Source organism: Notechis scutatus, chromosome 5 (genome assembly GCF_049901735.1).
Source record: "Notechis scutatus isolate UNSWTSFEM ecotype Mainland chromosome 5, rNotScu1.2, whole genome shotgun sequence".
In the NCBI taxonomy this organism is placed as follows: domain Eukaryota; kingdom Metazoa; phylum Chordata; class Lepidosauria; order Squamata; family Elapidae; genus Notechis; species Notechis scutatus.
This window is the reverse complement of record NC_142013.1, coordinates 105,191,097-105,215,788: the sequence shown is the minus strand read 5'-3', so window position 1 is coordinate 105,215,788 and position 24,692 is coordinate 105,191,097. Positions and strand designations below refer to the sequence as shown.

General features: G+C 37.7%; 1 protein-coding gene across 2 annotated transcripts in view; it reads right to left on the bottom strand.

Annotated features, from left to right (window-relative positions):
* Positions 1-24,692, bottom strand: part of KLHL1 (kelch like family member 1) — a 126,896-nt gene that overhangs the window by 59,954 nt on the left and 42,250 nt on the right. For both annotated transcript variants that reach the window (XM_087967435.1, XM_087967436.1), the window contains exon 4: positions 15,180-15,376. In XM_087967435.1, the coding sequence (XP_087823561.1) occupies positions 15,180-15,376 (197 nt within the window). The remainder of the gene's footprint in view (positions 1-15,179; positions 15,377-24,692) is intronic.

The window sequence follows — 24,692 nt, the reverse complement described above, 5'->3', positions numbered from 1 at the left end:
CCAGCAACAACTCCATGGACCTTGAAGCTACATTGTTATCTCAGAAAGTTTTGCTTTCTGGCAATCAGACATGCCCAAGGTCTTTATTGGGAGCACCATTTATGACATTAGTGTTCCTAAATGAAATTATAGTCCCTGTCTATAACAGGCTTCATTACTAATTGGATTCAATGTGCTACTTTGTAAGGGGAAATTAAGAAAATGCTGTATACAATCAAGGAGAACACCCCAAAAGTGCTTTTTGAAGAAGCAACTGGACTTTCTGGTTTTTCTTTGAAGACATTTCACTTCTCCAGCTCCAACTGGATGGTAGGGAATGGAAGGATATTCCTTCCAGACAGCTGGTCATTTGCATTCTTGTAGAGAGTTGTTAAGGCCACTTGGAAGTTTATCTGTGTCCACAGGTCACCTGAGGAGTGCAAATGGGTGTGGAGCCTTCTTGGAACTGCTGAAAGGACAGTGTTGTAGACTGTAAACTGTCTACAACATCAACTATCTCCAATCTACAACACAGTCCTTTCAGCAAGAAGGCTCCCCATCCATTTGAACTACTCAAGTGAACTTAAGGACACAGACACAACTCCAAGTAGCTTTAACAGCTCTCTAAAAGAATGCAAATAACCAGTTGTCTGCAAGGAATATAAATCCTTTTATTCCCCATCATCCAGTTAGACTGAAGAAGCTTCTTTAGATGAGAAGCGAAATGTCTTCAAAGAAAAACAAAAACAAGAAAGTCCTGTTGCCTCTTGAAAAAGAACCTTTGGCACAACCATGACCTGGATGACTCAGGGTTGAAATGAGTGGTTCTTGGTGCTCTCTGAGCTTCATTATTTTCTTGCATATGTTTCATTCCCCAAGCTAGATAGCATCATTAAAGTATGCAAGAAATGTATGCAAGGAAAAAAAAAACAACTTCAGAGAGTACCAAGGACCCATCAATCCTATATACAGACCAAAAGGAGTTGGTCATAAAATCCACAGCTCTCTTTCCTCTCTACTGTATAATTCTCTACTTCTATAATGTCCAAGTGAATCATTTAAAATGTTCCATTCAAGTTCTGTTGCCACCTGATATATTTTATCTCACTATTGACTGTCTCATCAAAATAATGCAGTCTCTTCAAAAGTTTACTCTGAATTATTTTGCTTAATTTGAAATTCAAGTCTCCACCCTTTGCATCATGACATAGTTTGCCTATCACTGTGCCTAGCCGCAAGCAATGATTCCAGCGTCTTAATGCAGCTCAGATCCAATGCATCTATTTCAAATCTTAGCTTGTAAACTAAACCAATCTTAACATCCCACTCTGAATAAAATTAGAGCTGATTTGTATAGGCGTATAAACTTCACTCCCAGGGTGTAATAACAACACTGTTTAGGAGCTCATGCAATGCACTAGTTATTTTGACATTTTAATCAGACAGAAATTAAGAGGGCTAAACAAAGATTGGAGATCCTGTTCTGCAAAATATTACAGGAAATTTTGATATGAATGATGTTAGAATTCAAGACTGATACCAAAAGCACTTTTGTCCATAGGATGATCCTGACACTTAAAAGGGAGAAAATTGTTTGTTCCCCCCTCCCCCATTTTCTACACTAATTTGACATAGGAAACGGAGTGATCCTTTTGAAAAGATCCTGGGAAAATTTGAGCAGATGAAGAAATGAGAAAAACAGCTCTCTTGTTCCATTGTTAGAATCAGCCATTGCTAGATACATTCTTGAAAAACACTTCTTTGCCCAGAGACAAACAGCAGAACCAACAGATATAAGAAAGCAATATAAAATCTTTCCACATTCAATATTTAATAAGGCAAATTTTCAATTTTGCTCAAAAGGGAACAGAATGTAACTTTTGTACTTCAGATTTAAAATCTTTATTTCCACTGAACTAAGCACGTAAGTAGACACTATATGGTTCCATGGTGGAGAAATAAAAATAAAGCAGAGAGGGGAGAAATTGTTTTTCTTATTAACTGTGAAAAGAAAGAAAAAATATTGGATATTTCATAAGCAACAAAGTATTCATCTGGTGTATAGGCTTAAGACTACATTGCCTAAATAAATGTTTTGAAACATTTACTAACAGCAGTTTTAGTTTACTTTTGGGGTGAATTTTGGTAAGTCCAAGAAACCAGAATCTTGATACTTGTTTCTGAATTTTATCTAGACAACATAGTTTGCTAACTTAATATTTACTCTCTCACTCTCTTACTATTTCTCCCCTCCCCCCAATTCTCTTTCTCTCCCCTCTTTCCCCTCTCTCTCCTCCTTTGTTCTCTCCTCTCTCTGTCTCTCCCTGCCATCTCTTCTCTCTCGTCTATCCATTCCATAATTTATAAAATACATATGCCCAAGGATAAGACAATATGTCAGTTATGCTTTTTCCATGCGCCACACGGAGTCGAAATGTTTGCATACTTCATAATTCATTTCAAGTAACCTTGGATTCTCAGGAAATTTTGTATCTAGGTGCCCATTAGGAGAATACCTGCTTAAGCATGATGCTCTGAACAAATGCATCATGCGTCCTTTGCACAGCATGCATAGGAACACAGACCATATCTGCATGCTGTGATGTGATTTACTGGCACTTATGAGCTGTAGTTTAGTGCACAACCAGTGGCCGAAGGCTTTTATCGCTTTCAACATATTGAAATTTGGAAAGGAAATTAATGAAAAAGAAAATAAGCTTTCAAGTTTATTGGTTCTTGTACTGTAAAAGAGAGTTCAGGATGTCCACACCCGTGGTTTTTGCAGTTTTGGTAGAGTGATTCCACTCAGCTAAAATTTTTATTTTGGATTTAATAACCCCACAGTAATGTGCATTATACAGGGAAGTTATCCTGCATTTTTTATACCAGTTCTCACAAATGTGATGGAAAAAGATGTGCTTCCGAAATGCTTTTGAAATAAACGATAAGATCAGATCTGTGATAGCAATAGTAATAGCACTTAAGACTTATATACTGCTTCACAGTGCTTTTCAGCCCTCTCTAAGCAGTTTGCAGAGTCAGCCTCTTGCCCCCAACAATCTGGGTCCTCATTTTACCCACCTTGGAAGGATGGAAGGCTGAGTCAACCTTGAGTCTGGTGAGATTTGAACTGCCAGGTTGCAGTCAGCTGACAGTCAGCAGAAGTAGCTTGGAGTACTGCACTCTAACCACTGTGCCATCTCAGCTCATTTGATGATGTACATTATACATATTCCTTGCACATTATAAGGTAATTTCAAGGTTATACATATTCCTGCTACTTCTCTACCCTGGAATTCATCCCACTGAGCTTTTCTGGAAATCAGATTAGTGTCACATTAAAATGGAGATAAATTATTTGATTACTGATGGAGAATATCTCCTTTTCATCCCTTTTTTCTTCCTGTAAAGATCTTTGGTTCCTAGCTCTAATCATATATTGATCAATGTATGTAAGCTTCAGTAGGATTTTAGTTCTGATTCTAAAATATCTGGGAACAGGAATGGATAGGAAGTTGTTCACATCAAAGAGCTAGCTCTAGCATCATATCCTTGACTCCTGGAAACTTATTTAACGTTTGGTTTAAAAGCTATGGTTCACGATATGTCATGGCTTGGTTTTAAAAGCCTTCATCAGCTACAACTCTACTATTCCTACCAGATATTTTATTTTTATTTATTTGATTTGTCAATCGCTTACAAGATAATAGGTATAAGTATAAACATAGTTATGAATACATGAAATGGATACATATAAGAAAATAAAAAGAAACAATAGGACAGGGACGGTAGGCATTTGGTGCGCTTATGCCCGCCCCCTACCTCTTAGGAAAGGGGTGAGGTCAATAGTAGACAGTCTAAGATTAATGTTTTTGGGGTTTGGGGAAGAAACCAGAGTCAGGTAGAGTATTCCAGGCATTGACTACTCTGCTGCTGAAGTCGTATTTCCTGCAATCAAGTTTGGTGTGATTAACCTTGAGTTTGTATCTTTTGTGTGCTCTTGTATTGTTATGGTTGAAGCTGAAGTATTGATTGACAGGTAGGACATTGCAATGTATGATTTTATATACTATACTTAGATCAGACCGATCGAATATCTAATATCAAATATTAATAACGAATATCAATATATAATATATAATATATATATATACAATTAGCTAGATGGGACCCTAATAGGAATCTCTCCAGCCCTCAGCAATGCAGCTCTATGAACAGACAACAGCAGAAGGATAAGACAACATAAGAGGAATAACTTTTCTAGAAGGTAGATTTGGAAGAGTTGATCTAAGGAGAGAAGGCAAACCAGGTCAGATCAGAAAGTGTTCTTGTTTAAGGAGCTTGATATGATTACTGGAAGAACATTATTTGTGAATCTCTTGTGATGTTTTCAGCCATGAATGTCCCTTACTGATGGACTTCTTTTTCAAACTCTATCTTTGATGAGTGTTGTAACAGATGTAACAGACAATCAGAGTTGGAAGGGACCTTGTATGTTATCTAATCCAACCCCCTGCCAAAGCAGGAGACCCTACATCATTTCTGACAGATGGGAGTCCAATCTCTTGAAAGTCTCAAGTGGTTGTGCTCCCACAACTTCCGAAGGCAAGCTCTTCCATTGGTTGATTGTTCTCACTGTCAGAAAGTTTCTCCTTATTTTCAGATTAAATCTCTCCTTGTTCAGTTTCCATCCATTATTCCTTGTCTGGCTTTTGGGTGCTTTAGAAAATAGCTTGACCCCTTCCTCTCTGTGGCAGCCCCTCAAATATTGGAAGACTGCTATCATGTCTCCCCTGGTCCTTCTCTTCACTAGACTAACCATGCCCACTTCCTGTAACCGTTCTTCATATGTTTTAGTCTCCAGTCCCCTAATCATCCTGGCTGCTGTTCTCTGTACTTTTTCTAAAGTCTCAACATCTTTTTTTTTTTTAGTGTGGTGACCAAAACTGGATGCAGTACTCTAGGTGTGGTCTTACTAAGGCTTTATAGAGTGGTATTAGTACCACACTTGATCTTGATTGTATCCCTCTGTTAATGCAATTTAGGATTTCATTAGCTTTTTTGGCAGCTGCTGCACACTGCTGGCTCATATTTAGCTGGTTGTCCACTAAGACTCCCAAGATCCCTCTCACAGTTACTGCTATTAAGCCTGGTGTCACCCAGTCTGTTCAGATTCCTCTTCCTAATTAATGGCCTCTGTATTCAGTTTCCTGGAAAGAAACTAATTTTATCATCTCGATCAAGGGTGTCAAACTTTGGTCCCATGGGTCAAATGTGTCATGCACTGGCCACGCTTACCCCTGGTTTATCGAAGGGAAAAAGTCATGATACATCATGTGATGACAATGTGACGCCACGAGTCCGACACCCCTGATCTAGAGATAGATTAGACATGTGGTCACTGAAATAAGTGCAATTATCTGTGAGGGATATACAAAAATGATACAAAAGTGCTCCAGAATTCAGACCAGCTGAGCCACGGTGGCTCAGTGGTTAGAGTGCAGTACTGCAGGCTACTTCTGCTACCTCCAATTTGGCAGTTCAAATCTCACCAGGCTCAAGGTTGACTCAGCTTTCTATCCTTCCGAGGTGGGTAAAATGAGAACCCAGATTGTTGGGGGCAATAGGCTGATTCTATAAACCACTTAGAGAGGGCTGTAAAGCACTGTAAAGTGATATATTAGTCTAAGTGCTATTGCTATTCTGGGGGAAAATAGGTTTTTATGTTCTTTTGCCATGAGTTTCCACTTCAAATTTATAGGTTTACACATCTTACGTTAAGACATCTTAACAGAATAAACAGAGTTTATTCCAACATCCTGCTCAAACAGAAGACCCTAGACCATTTCAGGCAAATGATTGTCCAGTCTCTTGTTAAAATTTCTGAAGACATGAAAGTCATTATTTGTGAGGGGAAAAAAATCATAATCATATCCAGAGGGTGGGTTCTTCAGTCTATAGACAATTGTGGAAATTTAAAAATAAATGGATGGAAAGGCACTAAATGCGTTAAACAAAAAGAATGTGCATGAAACAGAAAATAAAAATAACCTAACTTAACTTTGCTTCTGATGTTTAAACCAAAATGGCCCAAGTCTTCTCTGTTCTTACAGAATAAAACTCAAAACGTATCAAGGGTTTTTAGACACAAATAACATAAAAAGAACTTTGTTTTCCTTTATGGTCTCAGGGTTTGAAAAAGAATTGGGGAAGTAATCTATGCTGATTGTTATTTATTTGCCCAGCCTATAGAAAAATTGAACAAAATCTGTTTTTAAATCATTTTTAAGATTTTTTGAAACCATTAAAAAAACAAAACTTTTATCCCCTTTATCATTTTTTCAAAAGAAGATACTTAAACTCTAGATAACTAGGCAAAGTCATAGGCCAGGATTTTTTTTTAAAAAAAAACCCATAACGTATCAAGTTGACTAGCACTCTTTTCCTAGAAGACAAATACTTAGAAATGTGTACTTATTCCTTTTGTATCTGAATGAATTTAAATGATTATTTAGATATTTAACGATTTGTTTTTCACAATCCACACTATCAGTAGTGCATTGGACTTCTTCCCATTAAATAATAAAGCATTTTTTCCCATAAAAGTGAATATGACCTGTTCTTGTGAGAAAATAAGCCTGTTATATAAGGGGAGTGAATGAACAGATTTTTTTCCCCCACCACAAAAGTAATCTAAATTGAATTTTATCGCACTTTTTGATGGGGTTGCATCTCATTTCCATCTTAAATGTAAAATCACTCAGTTCGAGTAGCAGGCTGACTGTTGCCCGTGTAGTAATTTAGCCTTATTTTATAGAGAGGTTTTTTTCCCCCGAAAAGAAATAAGGATGCAAATCCTTAGGGTTAAATTAGGCGTTAGATGGCAGACTAATTAACCACGGACTATTTACTTAACTACTTTTCGGATAGGATCTGAAGCATTTCACTGTCCTCAGTTGTCTTCCTTACATGCCTTCCAATTGACTGGCTGCACATCTTTGGGTCCATAAACGTTCACCTTAGCTCTTCTTCCCCACCGAGCCTTGATAAAGTGGTGCCTTAATGCGCTATGGAAAGAGTGTTCCGAATGGCAAAGTTTGTTACAAAGCAGTTCCACCTTGGAATGAGTATTCTAGTCACACCCATTGATTTCTAAGAAGCAATGCCAGATAGCAAAAATCACAAAGCAATGATTGTACGAAGTGCAGCTGTTTACAGCAAATATGTGAGTGGAGAAGAAGCAACTTCTAAACATTATTGAAGTACTGAAAACACCATTTTGGGTAGTGCCTTTAACACAAAGGAGATAGCTTTCCGTTGCTTCATGAAACCTTTCTCCACCCTATCTATATAGAGGATGAACTCATGTCTTGCTTTGTTCATTGAAAGTTAAGAACCACCTTGTAGGGGAGATAGGCATTTTAAAATGTTAATAAGCAAACAAAGCAAGCAAGCAAATAAACATTTGGAGTTTAAAAACCTAGTTATAGTGCGGGGTTGGGGTTAGAGTTATGCTCTCTGAGCTTGGTGATTTTCTTGCAGACAATGTATTTCATTACCCAAACTAGGTAACATCATCAATGCTAATCTAGTCTAGCACTGATGATGTTGCCTAGTCAGGTAATGCAATGTCTGCTGAGAAAACACTAAGGATGCCTCACTTCAATCCTGAGCTACAAATATTCTCCTTTATGGGTACTAGTTTATAGTTCTTACAATGGAGATACTAAGAGGGCAGAAAGTCTTGAGTTGTCAAACTCAAGGAGGGCAATGGAAGTCAAAGTTATAGTTTCAGAACATGGAAAATTATTACTTGACATGTAGCATTTTAACAAACTGCAACACTGTTTGGTTTGATGGCAGCAATGCCTCAGATAGAAAGTCTGTACAGAGAGTAGTGACGACAGCTGAGAAGATCATAGGAAGCTCACTTCCCTTTAGTCAGGATATTGCTTATAAGTATTATGTGCTTAGAACTCAAAAGCATCGTTAGAGACCCCACACATCCATTTTATGGCCTGTTTCTGTTTCCAAATATTTCTAGCAGGACTTCCAGATTCTGAAACAGCTTTGTTCCCTATGCCACCCATCTGGTAAACTCATAAGATTCATTTTTCTTGCCATAAACATGTATACATCCAAACTAGACTGTGTTGCTTCTCTGGGTCATATAATATATGTGGGTATATACATAATTTTGTATGTATCTATTTATTTATCTTGTCATGTTCATCTAGTGTAAAATTGGAAATGGTGACTCTTTGAAGAGCTGTATGCAATGAAATTTCAGTTTTAATGTATGCCAATTAGTGTACATTCAAAGTGACAATAAATTCTATTCCAGTGGTGGCGAACCTATGGCCCACGTGCCACAGTTGGCAAGCAGAGCCCTCTCTGTGGGCATGTGTGCCTTCACCCCAGTTCAGCTCCAGTTCAAGCATGCGCACACGCTTCCCGCTGGCCAGCTGGCCTTTGGGTCTCTGCAGCGCATATGCAGGGATGGGGCACATGTGCAAGGGCCGTGCATGCACGGGGCACACCTTGCATCTTGGGTATGTGTGTACTCAGTGCTCAAAAGGTTGGGCACTCAGTGCCCAAAAAGTTCACCTTCACTAGTTCCATTCCATTCCATTCCATTCCATTCTTTCTCATTCTATTCTATTCTATTCTATTCTATTCTATTCTATTCTATTCTATTCTATTCTATTCTATTCTATTCTATTCTACTCTACTCTACTCTACTCTACTCTACTCTACTCTACTCTATTATATTCTATCAGGAATCAATGCTCATGAGCATGAATGGAATGTATTTATGTGCCTGTGAAACCAAGAGAGTGTACAAAATCTGAAGGAAAGTGGAATAGATGAAAACATGCTTGGACATGAGGATGCAAGTTGAATGATAAATTTAAAATAGTTTTTTTAAAAGAAAAAGCAGTTTGCTTAAGGAAGGTGGTGAGAATTGTTTAATGAGCGCAGAGACTGAGACTGTGTCTAATGACTGCAGTACTATTGTTACTGCTCTCCTCTATCAAAGGAAAGGTTGCAAGGAGGAATATAACATCGCCAGGAGGGTTTAGGCTGTTAATTAGGCTGCCCAGGATTTCGACTGAAAGAGAATAAGAAAATTAAAATGAGAAAAATTGGGAAATGAAGTGCAACTTTGTACCGGCAGATTTTTCGTGTGAGATTTTCATCAGATGATTGAGAAATACATGTTCTTGTACCATTGTTAATATAGAGCAGGGGTGTCACTCAATTTCATTGAGGGCCACATCAGGGTTGTGTTTGACCTTGGAGGGCTGAGGGCGGTTTGTGGCCAAGGTGGCATGGCCATGGTGGACGTGGCCAGCTCAATGTCACTCTTGTTGGGGGGCACCTGCGGTGGTCAAATGCTAAGGCAGGACTTCCCTGAGACTCTCCCTCACCCTCATTATAATCTTACTTTTGTTTTGTTTTGTTTTGTTTTATTTGTCAATTGCTTACAAGATAATAGGTATAAGTAAAAACATAGTTATGAATACATGGATACATATAACAAAAATAAAAGAAACACTAGGACAGGGACGGTAGGCATGTTGGTGCGCTTATGCACGCCCCCTACAGACTTCTTAGGAAAAGGGTGAGGTCAATAGTAGAAAGTCTAAGGTTAAAGTCTTTGGGGTTTGGGGAAGAAACCATAGTCAGGTAGAGTATTCCAGACATTGACCACTCTGTTGCTGAAGTCATATTTCCTGCAATCAAGTTTGGTGCAGTTAACCTTGAGTTTGTATCTATTGTTTGCTCTTGTGTTGTTATGGTTGAAGCTGAAGTATTCATTGACAGGTAGGACATTGCAATGTATGATTTTATATACCATACTTAGATCAGACCAAAGACGGCATAATTCAAAGAATTTCGAGTCTGGTGGCATAAGGTATTCTGCAAGGAGTAGAGGAGTGGAGAACTCTTCTTGTGAAACATTTCTGGACTTTCTCAACTGTGATAATATCAGATACGTAATGTGGGTTCCAGACTGATGAGCTGTATTCAAGTATTGGTCTAGCAAATGTTTTGTATGCTCTAGTTAGTAGTGTAATATTACCAGAGAAAAAGCTACGTAAGATTAGGTTAACAACTCTTAATGCCCTTTTGGCTATGTAGTTCTAGCACTTAGGTCAGTCTTCCTTCCTTTTCTTCTTTTTCCTTCCCTCTTCATTTGCCTTTCTTTTCTTCTTCCTTCCCCTCTCTCCTTATTTTTCCTTCCTTGCTCTCTTCCCATCTTTCATTCTTTTTCTTTCCTCTTTATCTTTCTCCTTTCTTGCCCCTTCTTACATGCTCAAATACAAAAGGGGAAACATTTCTCTTTTTGTTTTGTTTTTAGTTAATTCTGCTAGCCCTCTACCAGTGAAAGCAGAGCCTAGGGGCTGTGCATGCCCCCCCCCCGTACCCCGTTTTTGCCCACGACAGTCTCCTGCAACCATCCAGTGAAAACAGAGCTTGGAGGGGCTGTGCATGACCACCCCCCCGTGTCCTATTTTCACTGGCAAAGGCACCGTGGGATGGTCCTTTGCTGTTTCCACCTCTGATATAGAGCAATCTTTAAGATGTGTGGATTTCAACTCCCAGAAGTCCCTTCATCTCAAAGTTGCTGAGGTTGAGAAACATGGATTTAGAGAAAGGATGTGAAAAGGGGAAACAACTTAAATTATGGAATGTCTTGTGTGGATATGGTGTTGAACATGTGCTGCTAAATGCAAAGGCTTGGTATGATAGAAATAAGGAAAACCGTGCAAGAATAATTTTATAGGACAAAAAAGTGCATAATGTCCCCTTTGTCATTTAGTGCCTTTTGGAACAAAAAAAACCTTGGCTCTGTTTGTGGCACAGGGATGTCAGATGGGGGACATGAAAGTGTGTGTTTCTGTGTACAGATGAAACTGGGTTGCTGACTGAGAATCTGAATGATTTTCAACAAACAGCGCCAGGAAACGGATCCGAAAATTAATGCATCAAAGATGAAGGTATTTTCTACCAGCACCAAGGTGTTTCTGTTTGAAAAGGAAAATGGAATACACAATTGCAAGCGAAACATAAATAGTGAAAAGCTGGAGCAAATAGATGGATGTGTGTGCCTTGCTAGAATGTTTGTAATGCTGGAAAAATAAATATTTAGATGTTCAAGTTTTGGTAGAAAGCTTGTGGTGGGTATGTGGTCAGTTACATAAATATTTGTTCCATTATAGAAAAGTGGTTGGTCAGAGAAGTTATGAAGAATTGGAAGTACAGAGGGAAATAATCAGAACAGGGAGTTTCAAACGTGTGCTGTCAAATGACAAAATAAATTGTTAGGAATGAATATTGAAGCAGGTAGAGGGTGTTATTGATAGAGGGAGGAAGAAGGAAGATGGAAAACAAATATCTGAAAGAAGAGTGAGTAGAGTGGAAGGAGAAGAGAAGTCATGGTTATGTGGAGTTGATGAGATCCTGATAAACAGAGAGACGAGAAGTTTAAAGAACAACATGGAATATGTGCTTTCGTTATGCAAGAAAAAATAATAATTTGCAATGATAATGGAGTACAGAAAGGCACAGGGAATGTCATTTACATAAGTCTACCTCATTATTTTATCCTGATGGTGCAGTGGTTAAATGCGGTACTGCAGGCAAATGCGGCCCACAGCTTGAAGTTCAATCCTGATGGGTTTCAAGATCAACTCAGCCGTCAATTCTTCCAAGGTTGATAAAATGAGGACTCAGACTGCTGGGGGCTGACATTTGTAAATCGCTCAGAGACCGCTGTAAAGTATGTAAATCTAAGTACTATTGCTATTGCTATTATCTCCTATTTTTCCCTCTTTAAATTTGAGAATAGAATAGAATAGAATAGAATAGAATAGAATAGAATAGAATAGAATAGAATAGAATAGAATAGAATAGAATAGAATAGAATAACAAAGTTGGAAGAAACTTTGAAGGTCTTGTAGTCCAACGCCCTGCTCAGGTAGAAAATTCTATTACCATTTCAGTCAAATGGTTGTTCAATCTCTTCTTTAAAATGTCCAGTGTTCTGGAGGTAAGTTGTTCCACTGATTAATTGTTCTGTCAGGAAATTTATCTTTAGTTCTAGGTTGCTACTCTCCTTGATTAGTTTCCATCCATTGTTTCTTGCCCTCAAGTGCTTTGGAGAATAGCTTGACTCTCTCTTCTTTGTTATTTCTTCTTCTTCTTCTTCTTCTTCTTCTTCTTCTTTTTCTTCTTCTTCTTCTTCTTCTTCTTCTTCTTCTTCTTCTTCCTCTTCCTCTTCCTCTTCCTCTTCCTCTTCCTCTTCCTCTTCCTCTTCCTCTCCTCCTCCTCCTCCTCCTCCTCCTCCTCCTCCTCCTCCTCCTCCTCCTTTTTCCTATTGTTATTGTTATTTTGTACCCTACATATTTTAAAGTAATTATAAAAATCTGTTCTGGACATCTCTGCCACTTGTTGATGGGCCTACTAATATTTCCTATGGAATTACAAATTCTCGTTTTTAAAAAGAGGGACAGCTTCTACTCTTCTCAACCTCCAGAGCTATCTTCAAAGTAGATGTTAATCAGGAAATGGACCAAGCTTCATTCCTGGGATCAACTCTCAGGCTATATACAGACAGGAATACAAATATATAATTTCCATTTATTTTTTCTTGACAGTGTCTCGTTAATCTTCCTGAAATTTAAAATTTGTACAAAATGCTGCTTAATATTCCAGTGAACCTTATTGTTTCTTGAATCATGTGTGAAAACATTTATTCTAGAAGGATGTATCTGTCAGCAGAAAACACTATCTTGATAGCCAACCGAGAATGCTATTTTGTGCTGATAGAAGCTTGGCCAAGCCAAAGTACAGCAGCTGCGTTTAAGACACAGCTCATTACTAAAGGAATCATTTCAATCTAAACCAGAGCAGCCAGATATCTCTCTAATCATGCAGTGTCTATCAGCCAAATATTGTAATGTTATATTCAGCCATACAGATCAAATTGAGTGCAACAAGCGTGGGATATGTTTTATCTGGGAAATCATGGTTTTGTTCTTTTTCTCTTTTCATTTACTTTTTAGGAAATGACTTTTGATTCCTTTTGCTTAAATATTGTGCAAGCATACGTATAAGATACATCTGTTTCTGATACACAATTCAGAAACCCGATGAAGGTAGGAAAGAACTTGATTCCAAGTCTTAAATGAAACCCCTTGACTATACAGCCTACATTCCCGGAAATCTGAATTCCACCTTTGGCGGCAATTCATTACATTATGTTATATTCTTCCTTTCCAATTGGACTTATTTTATTTTACATTCTATTATATTGTATATTTGTATGACACAAAATACCTACAGGTAGTTCTCAATTTATGACTATAATTGATCCCAAAACCTCTGTTGTTAAGTGAGACATTTGTTAACTGAATTTTGGCCCAATTTATAACCTTTCTTGCCCTAGTTATTAAGTGAATCATTGCAGTGGTTAAGCAAGTAACTCTGTTGTTAAGTGAATCAGGCTTCCTTATTGACCTTCCTTGTGAGAAGATCCCAAAAGTTGATCACATGATACTGAAATTGTCATAAACGTGAGACGGTTGCCAGACATCTTAATTTTGATCATGTGACCATGGGGATGCTGTAATGGTCATAATTATGAAAAAAGGTCATAAGTCGTTTTTTCAGTGCTGTTGTAACTTTGAATATATTTCTCATCGTGCTGAATGATGACTCAAATCAGAAAGTTATGGAATAAGAAAACTGATATTAAAATTAAAAACCAATGATACCCCAAATGTAAATTTTCTCATACATTTTACTAGCCAAATTTTATTTGGTTAGATGTCCTAATGCATATCTTTATGTGGGAATCCTAACACAAACTTGTATATTTTGTTTAAGAAAGCAGAAAAATCTCCTATAGGATATTGGGTTGAACTCCTTTTGAAGTTTGCAATACACAACAGCTTGAATCATTTGGCAATTTATTTTTCTACCGGATGTTGTGATATTTATGCCCGATTGATGTAACAGCTGGTCCTGAAGTAACACCTGTTTCCATCTGCCAAATTATTTTCATTCTCAAACCAATCTGTTAACTTTTCATGTAAACGTCTGGCATAGATATGTTGCACATATTGTTCAAATAAAAGTCTCTCACTAGTCAATGGATTAATACTTATGCTATGATTTCATAATTACACTATCTTAAAATACATGCTTAATAGCTTCTGCAACACAAAACCAAAAGGGAAGTCTTGAAATGTTATCGAAATGCATGAACAGTAACCAGTTCAATCCTTTTATTCATAATATTGCTTTATCAACACTGAAAGCTATTTGTACCTTCTTTATCTGCTTTCAAGTGTTATAGTAACAAAAAAAAAAAAAAGGAAATCAGATGTTTCATTAAAAGGTTGGTTTGTTTTTACGCCCTGATAATATACTGTATCATATCAGAACTTCTTTAGCTTGATATAACTGTGAATCCCTTTTGTATCTTCTGTGCATTCTACCTATCTTTGGATTTCATGCTGTGACTTGCACTTGTTTCAGAAGCACCAAGGAGCTTCCGGGTTGAAAGGATTAGCTGGTGACATCATCTGGGGACATCTACTTGGGGGCTCCTTTCATGTCCCCATCAGGAGCTGGAGCGAAGGACAAGAAATCAACCCTGCCCAACAGCAGCTCTTGGATCTCAAATGTGGGTTGCTGATCTCCTGCCCAGCAATTGAACCACTCGAGACACCGTACTCATATGCTGTGCTGATAAGACATATTAGGATTTCTTATCACTGGATATCTGTGACTATGGAGATTTTCAGTCATCCAGGTCATGGTTGTCCCAAAGACATTTTTTCCAGAGGCAACTGGACTTCCTGGTTTTTCTTTGAAGATGTTTCACTTCTCATCCAATAAGCTTCATCTAGAATTGAAGAAGCTTCTTGGATGAGAAGCAAAACATCTTCAAAGAAAAACCAGAAAGTCCACTTGCCTCTTGAAAAAAGCACCTTTGGGATATCTGTGAGCAACCTTCATAGTTTGTGTGCATCATATATATCTTTTGATTTTGCACTCTTAACACTAAGGCATATCAGGACTTCCTTACTACTACTATATCTGTGAGCAAACTTCACAGCTTCTGTCCATTCTACATATCTTTGGATTTCATGCAGTGATGATAAGGCATATCAGCACTTCCTTACCATGGTGTAACTGTGAGCCACCTTCATAAGTTCTGTGCATCCTTGAGCATCTGCAAAAGCCCGGATTCCCAAACAGTTGGATGGATGTAAAAGTTTCATGAGGAAATGACAACAGACTTCAACTACTTGAGGGAGTTGAAGAAGACACGCAGCTGCCAGGAGGTTTTCAATGGTATCTTCCTTAAGTTCCAAACAACCTGGACAAAAGATGAAGAAACACAATCAGTTTGCTACTCATAGATTTGTACATAACTTGGAGTCAGGTATTAAGATCACAAAATACATAAAGAAATTCTCAGCCATTATGACACCAGTGGAAACACAACTTCGTGCAATATTTTAATGTTTTTACTTTCTCTGAATGCTTCATTGGGTTCTCCTTTCTCAAGTATCAGTAGATTATCCACAGCGGTTCAGAATAATCTTGGCATACAATATTACCCCATGGTATTTGCATTGCACTATTAAATAAATTAAACATTTGAAGTTTTGAAAAATACACTCCTGTGAGATCACCACCACAATATTTTCTTTTCTCCATGGGGTGAAACTAAAGAAAAAGTGGGACTAACTCTACCTGTGTTTTAATGTTCACTTTTTAGAAGTTTTAACTAATAGATTAAAAAGCACATAGTTCATACATCCTTTTGCAATCTTCAACTTTACAATCTAGCTGAAAGATACCAATAACTGATATGCAGATTTAAGTCTAAATAAAATGAAAAACATAATTGAATACTCATTTATCAATTTATCAATCTCACTAGAAAGCTAATCAGTTTTAGACAAATAAATCACAAAAGCAAAATATGAACATTTACTCAAGTCTAGCCCTTTATAATAGATGAAATGGCCAATTTTAATTTTTAAAATTGCATCTCTCCCTTTTTCAAATAATAGGCTTCATGTAACCACATTATATGCTGTAATGCAAAATGTTTAATGTTTGTAAGCTGCCCAGTCACCTGTACCTGAGATGGATGGCATACAAGTCAAAAAACAAACAAAAACTAACAGTTCTAGTCTAAAAGGACAAATTTCATCATGGAAATTAACCAATGGAATGGCTTGCCTTCAGAAGTTGTGGCCCATTGCTAGAAGCTTTTAAGAGATTGGACAGCTTTTAAGAAGATACTGAAATGGTATAGGATTTCCTGCTGAAGCCGAGGGCTGGACTAGAAGACCACCAAGGTCACTTCTAATTATGTTATTCTACATTATAAAACATGCATTTCTTTTTTTGTGGAAAAGGAGGGGGAATTAATTCAGAGCCTAGGTAGATGGAGTCCTAATGAGCAATCACTTAAACAACAATGTATGGCAACAGCCAAAAAAAAAGGCTAATGCAATTCTAGGCTGCAGTAACAAGGGCATAAAACCGAGATCATGTGAAATGCTAGTATGACTTTACAAAGCTTTTAATAAGGCCATACTTGCAATACTGCATCCTCCTTCTGGCCACCACAATATAAAAAAGATGTTGAGATTTTGGAAAGAGCGCAGAAAAGAGCAACAATGATGATTAGGGGACTAGAGACTAAAACATACAAAAAAAAAAAACCCAAACAGTTGCAGGAACTGGGTATGTCTAATTTGGTGAAAAGGACTAGGGGAGACATGATAGCAGTATGCCAATATTTGAAGGGCTCATACAAAGGGGGGTCAAGCTATTCTCCAAAGCACCTGAGGGCAGGACGAGAAACAATGGGTGGAAACTGATCAAAGAGAGAAGCAACGTAGAATGAAGGAGAAATTCCCTGACAGAACAATCAACCAATGGAGCAACTTGCCTCCAGAAGTTGTGAATGCTCCAACACTGGAAGTGTTTAAAAATATGTTGGATAACCATTTATCTGAAGTGGCGTAGGGTTTCCTGCCTAGGCAGGGGGTTGGACTAGAAGATCTCCAAGATCCCTTCCAACTCCGTTATTCTATTCTAATTGTTGCACATTTTCCAAAGCATCAAAAGGCTAGATAAGGAACAATGGATGGAAACTAACCAAGGAGAGAAACAACCTAGAACTAAGGAGAAATTTCCTAATGATGAGAGCAATCAACCAATGGAATGGCTTGCCATCAGAAGTTGTGGGTGCTCCATCACTGGAAGCTTTCAAAAAGAGTCTGGACAATCATTTGTCTGAAATAGTATAGGGTCTCCTGCTTGAGCAGAGGGTTGGATTACAAGACCTCCAAGGTCCATTTCAACTATATTCTATATTCTATTTTCCTTTGTTTTACCCCAGCTTCCGGTCTCAAATAAATTATATCTTTACTTGTTTTTGTTCAGTTAGTCTAAGTCTAAAATTGGAAGTCATTCCAAAGTCATGGTAGGATGACTAAACAGGCATTTTGTGTGGTAGAGAACTGGGTTGTACAGAATTACTTTGCTAATTCCATCTGTGTTTACCTTCCAGACTTCCAATCAAGTCTACGGTCCCTTGCTAACTTGGTTCTATCTTGCTGCGCTTCCAAACTCAGATGAAGAGAACCAGCTCCTGTGACCTACTGAAACTAAACAAGGTTGGATTTGCTGCATTTCCAAGAAATCAAGCTCAATGGATTAGATTAGAACTAAAAGAACTGAAATGTAACCAGTGTTACACTAGTTTCATTGAATTCGGGTGGATTTAAATCATAATTTAACTTAAACCCCCTGATTCACAATATCTAATATACTTGTAAGTATTATTACTTTGGATCTAGCTCAAAATCAATAAGTAAGAATGAGATGTTAAATCCCAAGGCTTCCAAGTTTGAAGCAGGAATTGATTAAAGTGAGAATGAGAAAAATGCATGAAGTAAGGTGAGAAGATTTACTGAACGTAATATGAAAATAAAGGCTATTGAGGACTTACAGATGTTAATAAATTTGCTTCAATTTTTGTCTACCTCTGAGTAAACATTTTAATTTATTCTGGTCACCAAAGCATAAATTAAGTTAATCAGAGTGATAAATATTTCAGATGTCTGCCTCTTTATTTAAAACTAATCACGTAGGATAATTTTAGGATAAATTGGCCACTGGGAGAAAAAATAAATAAAGCTGTAAGATTTAAAACTCTGATGATATCCAAGGCCTTAAAGGCCACTTGCTAACTGAGATTATACTTGACATTGATGCTGCAACATCCGTCATACTAATTTTTATATTTTGGTTTAGAATGACATCCAACCTTGGGGAAGAATGAAGTAGAAGAGAGTCCATTTATAAATATCTGAGGAAAAAAATAAATATTCTTCACATAACAGAGGGAAAAAAATAAAGGTAACATACTCTCCGTTTATAAAAGTCCCAAGGGTGCTTTTTCAAAAGGCAACTGGACTTTGTTTTTCCTTGAAGATGTTTTGCTTCTAATCCAAGAAGCTTCTTCAGTTCTGACTGAATGGTGGAGGAAGCAAGAACTTATATTCCTTGCAGTCCTCTGGTCGTTAGCACTCTCTCTGAGAGTGGTTGAGGCCACTTGGAGGTTTATCTGTGGCTCCACAATCAGCTGAATAGTACAAATGGGTGTGGAATCTTCTTGGAACTGCTGAAAGGACTGTGTTATAAACAGGAGATTGCACTATTCAGAAGAGCCTGAACCTCCAAGTGGCCTCAACCACTCTCAGAGAGAGTGCTAATGATCAGATGATTGCAAAAAATATAAATCCTTCCATCCTCCACCATTCAATCAGAACTGAAGAAGCTTCTTGGATGAGAAGCAAAACAACTTCAAGGAAAAATAAAGTCCATTTGCCTTTTGAAAAAGCACCTTAGAGACAACCATGACTTGGATGACTGAGAATCTCCACTGGAGATTCAGTGGATAAAAATACAGTTTGGGATATCAGAGTAATGCCAAATCCAATATTAATTATTAAGTGTGGAGAAGTCTAATGTAATTTTGGGATCCCTTTCTAACATGATATTGTGGGTACCCAGATTGTTGGGGGCAATATGCTGACTCTGTAAACCACTTAGAGAGGGCTGGAAAGCTCTGTGAAGTGGTATATAAGTCTAAGTGCTATTGCTATTACTATTCTCAAATGACTTGAGGAAACTTTATCTTCCTATCACCTGCTCTTCCAAGTTTTGTGGTCGGGATGCTTGAAGTAGATGCAGACTTAAACTAATAGCTTAGCAATTATGTACCAACATGTGAAAACTATTCATTTTCATCCTAGCAAGGTTAAAACATTCTGCTGTTTCTATCATATTACTCATTTGATGTTGTATAACAGTGTACCTTGGGTTTACAGAGGATAATAGCTTTACACGATGCTTTGATTACTACACTGTGGTTTGAAATAATTGGTTTAGAACCGAAAATTGCCAAAGACACATAACACAGCAACAGTAAGGAGATTCTTGAAAGAATTATTGTTTTGTTTTAATGACTCCATAGATAGATAGAAGATACCTGAGCTTAAATGTTTGACCAAATGTGGTTAGACCCAATGAGTTAGGTGTTTTTTTAAAAGCAGAACTAAAATCAAGGACAATATTTCCTTAGGTCCAGAACCAGGATTCTTGAAAAAGTTTAGTAATATCCTATTTTTGGCCTGATGTGGAAGAAAAAAAAGAGACTAAAATAAGAAGCACACCTTATGAATGATTCTATTTTTTTCAAGAACCTAAACAAAGAAAAAAAAAAAAAGCAAAATTGCATTTTATTTTTGTATCCCTATAGAAATTATGTGAAACTTACTCATTTCAACAACCAAACGTTTCACTTTAGGGCTCTTTCGGAGCCAGAGTAAGATTTTAAAATTCTTGTAACTTTAGTTATTCTGGTTTTTTTTTTAAATGCCAGCTCAGTTCCTGCAATTGCTAGATAATGGTAGTATTGTGTTTTTATGTTGAATTGTTTTGTTAGTTGGGTGACAGAATTTGTTTTCTTTATTGTACTGCCAAGATGGTGTAACTTACCTTGGATGACACAAAAGAATTTTCAATAAAAATAAGCAAATTGATGCTACAATCAGAGGGTTTTTTAAAATATATTTTGTTAGGCGTTTGCAAGGCATTGAGCAAATTAGATATTTACAGAGTATCTTTGAGAACTCCGAAAGATGTCTATAGGCTCTCTTGGATGCAGCCTTAAACTTTTCACCCCAGGTGTTAAAACAAACAAAGCAAAATGCAATGAAATCTGAAGACTTCTAGACCTTTTATCATAATTATGGTAGATTGCTCTGTTTATGAGGAGATTTAAGAGCACAGAATATTTGTATTTCATATTTCTATTTAAACTTCTAAACAAGATGCTTTCCTTTTTGGGTTTCTCTGTGTGTGTTTGTGTATGTGAGAGAGAAAGAGACAGAGAGAGAGACAGAGAAAGGGAGGGACAGAGAAAGAAAAATAAGGAGAGAGATAGAGAGAAAGAGATGAGGAGAAAAAAGAGAGAGAAAGAAGGAGGGAGGGAGGGAGGTGAGAGAGAAAGAAAGAGAGAGAGGGACAGAAAGAGAGAGAGAAAATGATGGACAGAAGGAGAGACAAAGGAGAGGGGAGACAAAGAGAACTGTGCATTGATCAAAATTTACTGGAGTCCAAAGAATATATTTTTCCATCGCTACCTCTTTTTTTATTTCTTACCGAAACAAAATGAGTTATGAAGCACAAGCTCTTCAGATGCCATTTTCAAAATATCACTTCTGGAATAGTAAGGCAAGAAGGAAAAAAAAAAGGCAATCATGATTTTGAAAAAAAAAAAAACTGTTTACACATTTGAAGCTCAATTGCAATTGTGCCACTTATTTTCTGCCTTTTTAAGGAAGCTGGCATCTACATTTTGCTATGCATCACCCTTCCATCGCATGGATTGTAGAAGTAAACATCAGCTAGCATGGAATAGTCCTGTAGTACCCTGAATCTGATGGGGCACAGTAGCTCAGTGGTTAAAGACACTGAGTTTGTCAACTGGAAAGCTGACCACCCAGGTTCAAGACTCATGTACCACACAACGCAGTGAGTTCCCATTACTTGCCGCAGCTCCTGCCCACCTAGCAGTTTGAAAGCATGGAAATGTGAGTATATAAATAGGTACCACTTCAATGGGAAGGTAATAGCATTCAGTGTTCCTTTGGCATATAGCTTGTTGTGGCCGTCAGCAGAGCTAGCTGCAGTCAGACGAGGAGGTGGAGGGAGAGCCTGGGCCAGTGTTGGAGCCTTTGGAAGGCTCTGATAAGGAAACAGCATCAGAGACTGAGGCAGAGCCGGGGCCTTCCGTCCTCCCCCAGGTGGAGAGGCAGCTGTCTTCGGGGTCTGAGCTGAGTGACGGAAAGGAACAAATGAGGCCCATCCCAGATTCACATATACACAGAGAGAAAAGGAGAGGAGAGCAAAGGAAAACAATAAGCCGGCTCCCAAGAAAAAGCAGACATGGATGCTAGCCAGGCGCTGGGAAACAAATAGTAGGGGTTTGGAAGTGGACGCTTGTCATAGACAACCATTCACTTTTAGGATACAACAAGCAATTTGGACTTCTTGGCCAAGTCTGTTGGGACTAATTCCTTTTGATTTTTGTTTAGCCATGTGAATAAAAGACTGCTCCTACCCTGTTTGAAAAGGAGTTTGTTTTTACTCGCGAGTAAGTATCTTATCATTACTTGCTAAAGCTGGGTCAGAACAATAGCCATGCTGGCCACATGACCACAGAAAATGTCTTTGGACAACGCTGGCTCTCTCAGTCAACAAATGGAGATCAGTACCACACCCTAGACTCGGACACAAGTGGCCAGAGAAATCTTTGTCTTTTTGCTCTGAATCTGATACATTTAGTGAAAGTTTCCTACAGATGGAGGCTATTTCTCCTAGTGGTAGGATTCAAAAATTTTTACTACCAGTTCTGTGGGTGTGGCTTGGTGGGTGTGGCATGACTTGGTGGGCATGGCATGGTGGGCATGGCATGAGAAGGATACTGCAAAATCCCCATTCCCTCCCACCCCACTGACCTGCTTTCCAGCTCCGTTCTCCTATGCAGGGCAACAAAAGAAGACCCAGCCGATCAGCTGGAACTCAGGAGGCAGAAAATAGATGTGCGCGGGGCCAGTCAGAGGTGGTATTTGCTGGTTCTCCAAACTACTCAAAATTTCCACTACTGGTTCTCCAAAACTGATCAGAACCTGCTGAATACCACCTCTGATTTCTCCCCCAATAAAATGACTGTGAAGACTGACATCATGCCCCGCAAAAAACTTTCAAAAAGTTTTTCATGATGCATGTATGGGAATATTTGAGAACTATCCTTTCTCAACAATTAACGCCTCCAAATTTACAACACAAAGCAATGTTTCTGGGGGGGGGGCATGCACACACACACACACACACATACACACACACAAAGCTATATGTACATGAAAGATACAGTTGCTGTTCTGTAAAAGAAGTTTCATGTGTGTGCACAAGACCTCTTTGGGAAAAAAACAAGGCCACACCACAGAAGTCTCTTAAAAGTGATTTAGCCATTGTTCATAATTATCTATATTTAGTTGGTTCATTTTTCGTGTCAAACAAACATGAGATGGGTATGAAGGGATTTCTCTAATTTTTCTATACCAACACTTTTTTTTAAAACAAAACACAACTGTACAATGTCCATTTTTCCCACCTTTGTCAATCTATGATGACAAAATCAAGTGGAGATTTCTCTCTTCTCAAAAAATGTGAAAACCAACAAAATCCAACAATAACAACCTTGATGAATGTGTGTGTGTGTGTGTGTGTGTGTGTATGTGCGTGTGTATGTTTGTAATAAGCAAACAACAACAACAATTTAGGCAGAAAATATCAATTCCTGCATATACACTTGAAGGACTTCAGATGTTTATATCCATAAGTGTAATCGTGTTTCAATGTTCAGATAATATATACTCAAACTCGGAAAGTTTTCGTTTCAATTACATACAGAATTCCCTTTTCTAAACCAACAGAGAGAAGACCCATCTGGGTCTAATGATATGGAAGGTTATAACATTAATACTCTGGCCTAAACATGCATAAATGTGTTACTTGTACATTTGCATAATGCATACAATTTGAATTAAACAAGTCCTAATGAAACAGTAATTTCATTTTTGCTGTAATGAAACCATGTATTGAGTTAATATAACCACATTACATCTAGCATTCCCATTCAAGTTTTCATGTTTCTTAATATTCAATTAAGAGATTTAACAAAAAGGAAATTCAGAGAGAGAGAGAGAGAGAGAGAGAGAGAGAGAGAGAGTTTTCAGACTGAATCAATCCTCTACAGAAAGAATCTTGCTTCTATAAAGTTGGATCTAATTAACCATGTTAGTCCAGTGATGGTTGGTAGAAAGTTTTGATTGATTGATTGATTGATCAATTGATTACTTGCTTTCTAGTCTGGGGTTGAATGATTGGCAGTTTTGCTTTCTCCTCTTTCATTTTTTCCCCCCAGATACAACATGTTGTAGTTTATGATATCCCTTATCTACCGGCTAAAGGCATTCTTCTGAGAGTACTGCATTGCCAAGGAAACATTATTGCTTCTTGAGACATATTTACAATTTTACAGTTTCATGTTTTATTCTTCCTCTTATACTACCTATCCTGTAAAACTAATTTGCTTTGCCTGATAGAATTTTAAATCTAAACCTCAAAGTTTCAGTACTGGGTTTGCTATTTTACAAAGAAGAAGGAATTTTATAAAGCTAGGTTGATCTACCTTTTTCATTTAACAAACTGCCTTTGCTGGATCATTTGGCAATACCAGTGATTAAATATCTAGATATAAAATGTAACTCTAGCTATCTAGATACAAATTCACACATACACATTCAAACAGGTTGAACTATCTGTGTTGTGAAAAGTATTAGATTTTTCCCAATAGTTGCCTTACCTATCGTATAATATCTATTGTATCAAGATATTATTGTAATATGAAACTGTTAGGTATAACATTGATACCAAATATGGTTTGGGTGAATAAATATATAAAACTTAGATATCATGGTTTAAGTGCTTATCACTTTAAGCACAATGCAGCAGGCAATTAGCCGATTAAGGGTGCGGTTAGAAGTTACAATATAAGGAAGCATTAGAAGCTGGAAAGCTGTCTGTCTGTAACTGTTTATTACTGTAACTGTGTGCTGCTGCAACTAACTGTGATTACTGACTGTGAGTGCCTGTGACTGAACTGTTATTGTTTGCTACTGTTTGCTGATTACTGCGTAAGTCTACTGAATATCCAGCGTTTGTTTCTCTGGAGAGTGAAACCGGAGGAGGAGAAGATATCTTTATCGGCTGATAAAGATATTGCAAGGACTCTTAACTTGGACTATACTAGTGAGTCTTACTGGATGGAAATACTGTGAATGACTTAATGGATTGAATGACAATGCTTAAACTCTAACTGGATTAAAAACTATTTAAACTACAAACAGTGTTTGTGTTCAGTGTGTGTATACTCTGGGGCCCTTCCACTCTCGTTTGGCTTCCTGGCTTGACTACTGCTGCAATACTCTGCTAGGGGTTAATCCTCAAACCCTAACATTGGTTATGGGCCCAGC